Source organism: Rutidosis leptorrhynchoides, chromosome 6 (genome assembly GCF_046630445.1).
Source record: "Rutidosis leptorrhynchoides isolate AG116_Rl617_1_P2 chromosome 6, CSIRO_AGI_Rlap_v1, whole genome shotgun sequence".
NCBI lineage: Eukaryota > Viridiplantae > Streptophyta > Magnoliopsida > Asterales > Asteraceae > Rutidosis > Rutidosis leptorrhynchoides.
This window is the reverse complement of record NC_092338.1, coordinates 151,897,549-151,900,513: the sequence shown is the minus strand read 5'-3', so window position 1 is coordinate 151,900,513 and position 2,965 is coordinate 151,897,549. Positions and strand designations below refer to the sequence as shown.

The 2,965-nt window shown below is 32.0% G+C and overlaps 1 protein-coding gene across 1 annotated transcript; it reads left to right on the top strand.

Moving 5' to 3' along the window:
• The first annotated feature begins 1,749 nt into the window (after positions 1-1,749).
• LOC139854170 (rapid alkalinization factor-like) lies at positions 1,750-2,121 on the top strand. The gene has a single exon (XM_071843492.1). It carries the CDS (start codon positions 1,750-1,752, stop codon positions 2,119-2,121), a length of 372 nt encoding a protein of 123 aa, XP_071699593.1.
• Positions 2,122-2,965: the final 844 nt, after the last annotated feature.

Genomic DNA, 2,965 nt, shown 5'->3' with positions numbered 1-2,965 from the left:
ATATAAATCAGATGGTTGCTCAGTGACTGTTGGATCAATATTATCCACAAAATTTACTTCCTTTTCTTTACCTTTCAGCGAATCCTGATACATCTTAACAAGATGTTTAGATGTTCGGCAAGTATTAGCCCAGTGGCCCATTCTACCACATCTGTAACAAGATTCTTCAGAATTTTTAGAAGAATTTTCTTCAACATCTTGTTTAGTGGGCTTGTTTTGTGGTTGATATTTATATTTTGGTGGATTATTATTTCTTTGACCACCACGGCCACGGCCACGTCCACGCCCATTCCCATTACCATAAGGATGGTTTCTACCATAGTTATGGCTTTTGGCATGATGATGGCGATGGTTATTATAACCACGACCTTGCCCGCGTCCTTGTCCCTGTTTATAATTATTTGCAGTATTTGCTTCAGGGATTGCAAGTGTACTAGTAGGACGGGATTGCTGATTTTTCATTAATAGCTCATCATTTTGCTCTGCAACCAAGAGATATGAATTAAGTTCAGGATATGTGTTGAACTTTAGCATTCTCAAATTTCTTTGCACTGTGATGTTGGCAGCATTCATTGTGGAGAAAGTTTTCTCCAACATGTCTGCATCACTTATTTCATGTCCACAGAATTTAAGTTGTGAGACTGTATTATATAGAGCTGAGCTGTATTCATTTACTTTCTTAAAGTCTTGGAACCTTAATGTTCTCCATTGATCCATAGCAGCTGGAAGTAAAATTTCTCTTTGATTATTGAATCTGCTTTTGAGACCTTCCCATAAAACATGGGGATCTTCTACAGTCACATAATTATTTTGTAAGCATTCATCAATATGTTGATGAATAAAGCAACATGCCGTTGCTTGTTCTTTTTCAGAACAAGTGTTGTTTTCATTTATGGTTTCAAGAATGCCCATTGATTTAAGATGCATTTTTACTTTTATAACCCATGGCATGTAGTTGTTTCCCGTTGATTCTAAAGGAGTAAATTTAAGCTTTTCCATATTCGACATTTTCTATTATCAAAAATTAAAACAAACAACATGATAAATTAGAGTCAATTTATATTCATAAGTATATAAACATTAAACATAAATTTAATATAACATAAATGATAAGTAGGCGACAGTGTCGACCATATGTAAGCAATCATAAATAAATGTTATATAACATAAATGATAATTAGGTGACAGTGTCGACCATATAAATGTTAGATAATAGAAATATAAATGTTAGTAACATAAATGATAATTAGGCGACAGTGTCGACCATATATTATTCAGGTGGTATAACCGACCATATATCATTTAGGTGGCAGAGCCAACCATAATTAGTATTAAGATTATCGTGCTGATAACGTGTTATAATTCAGTAGGCTTATAACTACCTTTAGTGGTTTGATTCTTGATGTTATAATTCAGTAGGCTTATAACTACCTTTAGTGGTTTGATTCTTGATTAAGAATGCTAATAATGAAGTGTAAGAACAAAGATGATAATGGAGAGAAAGAAAGAAATACTTTGTAAGTGTGAGAAAATGGTGCAAGTTTAATGCTTGCATTCATGGCTATTTATAGCAAAAATATCACAAGTTTAGGTAATACAATAATATTACTTTTGTGTATCAATAATTGACTATCCATTTATATATATATATATATTTATTTATATATTATAACATACTCCTATTTATCATTCACCTTATTTGATTATTTCCACAGACACACAAAACAAACAAATTATACATTTCATCAAATGTCAATTTCCACCAATTTCCTTCTTCTTCTTCTTCTTCAACTGGTGGTAATCTCCGCTTTCATTTTCATGATCTCGCCGGCAGCCGCCATTAGTGGCGGAGATGAGTTGAGCTGGATGTCATACAACAGCGGAGGATGCAAGGGATCAATAGGTGAGTGTATTGGCGCAGGATTAGAAATGGAAATGGAAATGGAGTCAGAAAGCACAAGGCGTATTTTAGCAACAACTAAATATATAAGCTATGGTGCGCTTAAAGGGAACAATATACCGTGTTCACAGAGAGGTGCATCGTATTATAATTGTCAGTCTGGTGGTCAAGCTAATCCTTATCAGCGTGGTTGCAGTACCATTACTCGTTGTCAACATTGAAGTTTTACTTTATTATTTTGTTGATGTATAAATTGATGACGTCATGATTGATATGTTCATGTGCTGATTATGAATTTCTGATTCTTGAATCAACAACATCGAATGTTAGATTAATTATTAATGTTAAATGATGAATTATATTATTATGCCTAAAATTTCTGCTCTAAAATTATTGATCGGTTGTTAGATCACAAAAGTTTGTTTGTATGAATTAATTTTGTTGTAATGAATTGTTTTTGTGCAACTTTTTATTTTTATTTTTGTGTTCATGAAAGATTGAAATGCAGGTTGAATGATTTGCAATTGTGCAAGTGCAAACATATTTATTATTGATATTAGTGTATCATAATGTTTGTCGATGATTTTTGAAATAACAAAATTTGAATGTGTTAAATTAATCATATTTACAAAATCAAGATCAGGTATCGAGATTTAAAAGCAATTTATATGCTAAAATAATATATTTTGAATTGTGTGAATTATTGGTATCTGATCTATAAACATATTTTGAAAAACAAGCAATCATCCACACTCCACAGTTGCTTTTATCATCTCTTATTTAATTTTGATTTTAGAGTTGGATGTTGGACAGAGATACAATGATCATACTACATTTTGTTAATCAACCGAGTATATAGGATGTTAATGTCACATAAATTAGGCCTATGCAAAGTGCTTGAAATGGTGCGAACCAGTCTAACTGAATCGAACTATACAATATAGGTTTGGTACAAAGTCAATTCAGTTTTATGATGTAAATATCAATGAACACAAAAATTATACAAAACAATTTCCAACCAAGTTGAGTAAATAAACACAGTAGTTTTAGGTTTGTCAACGCATG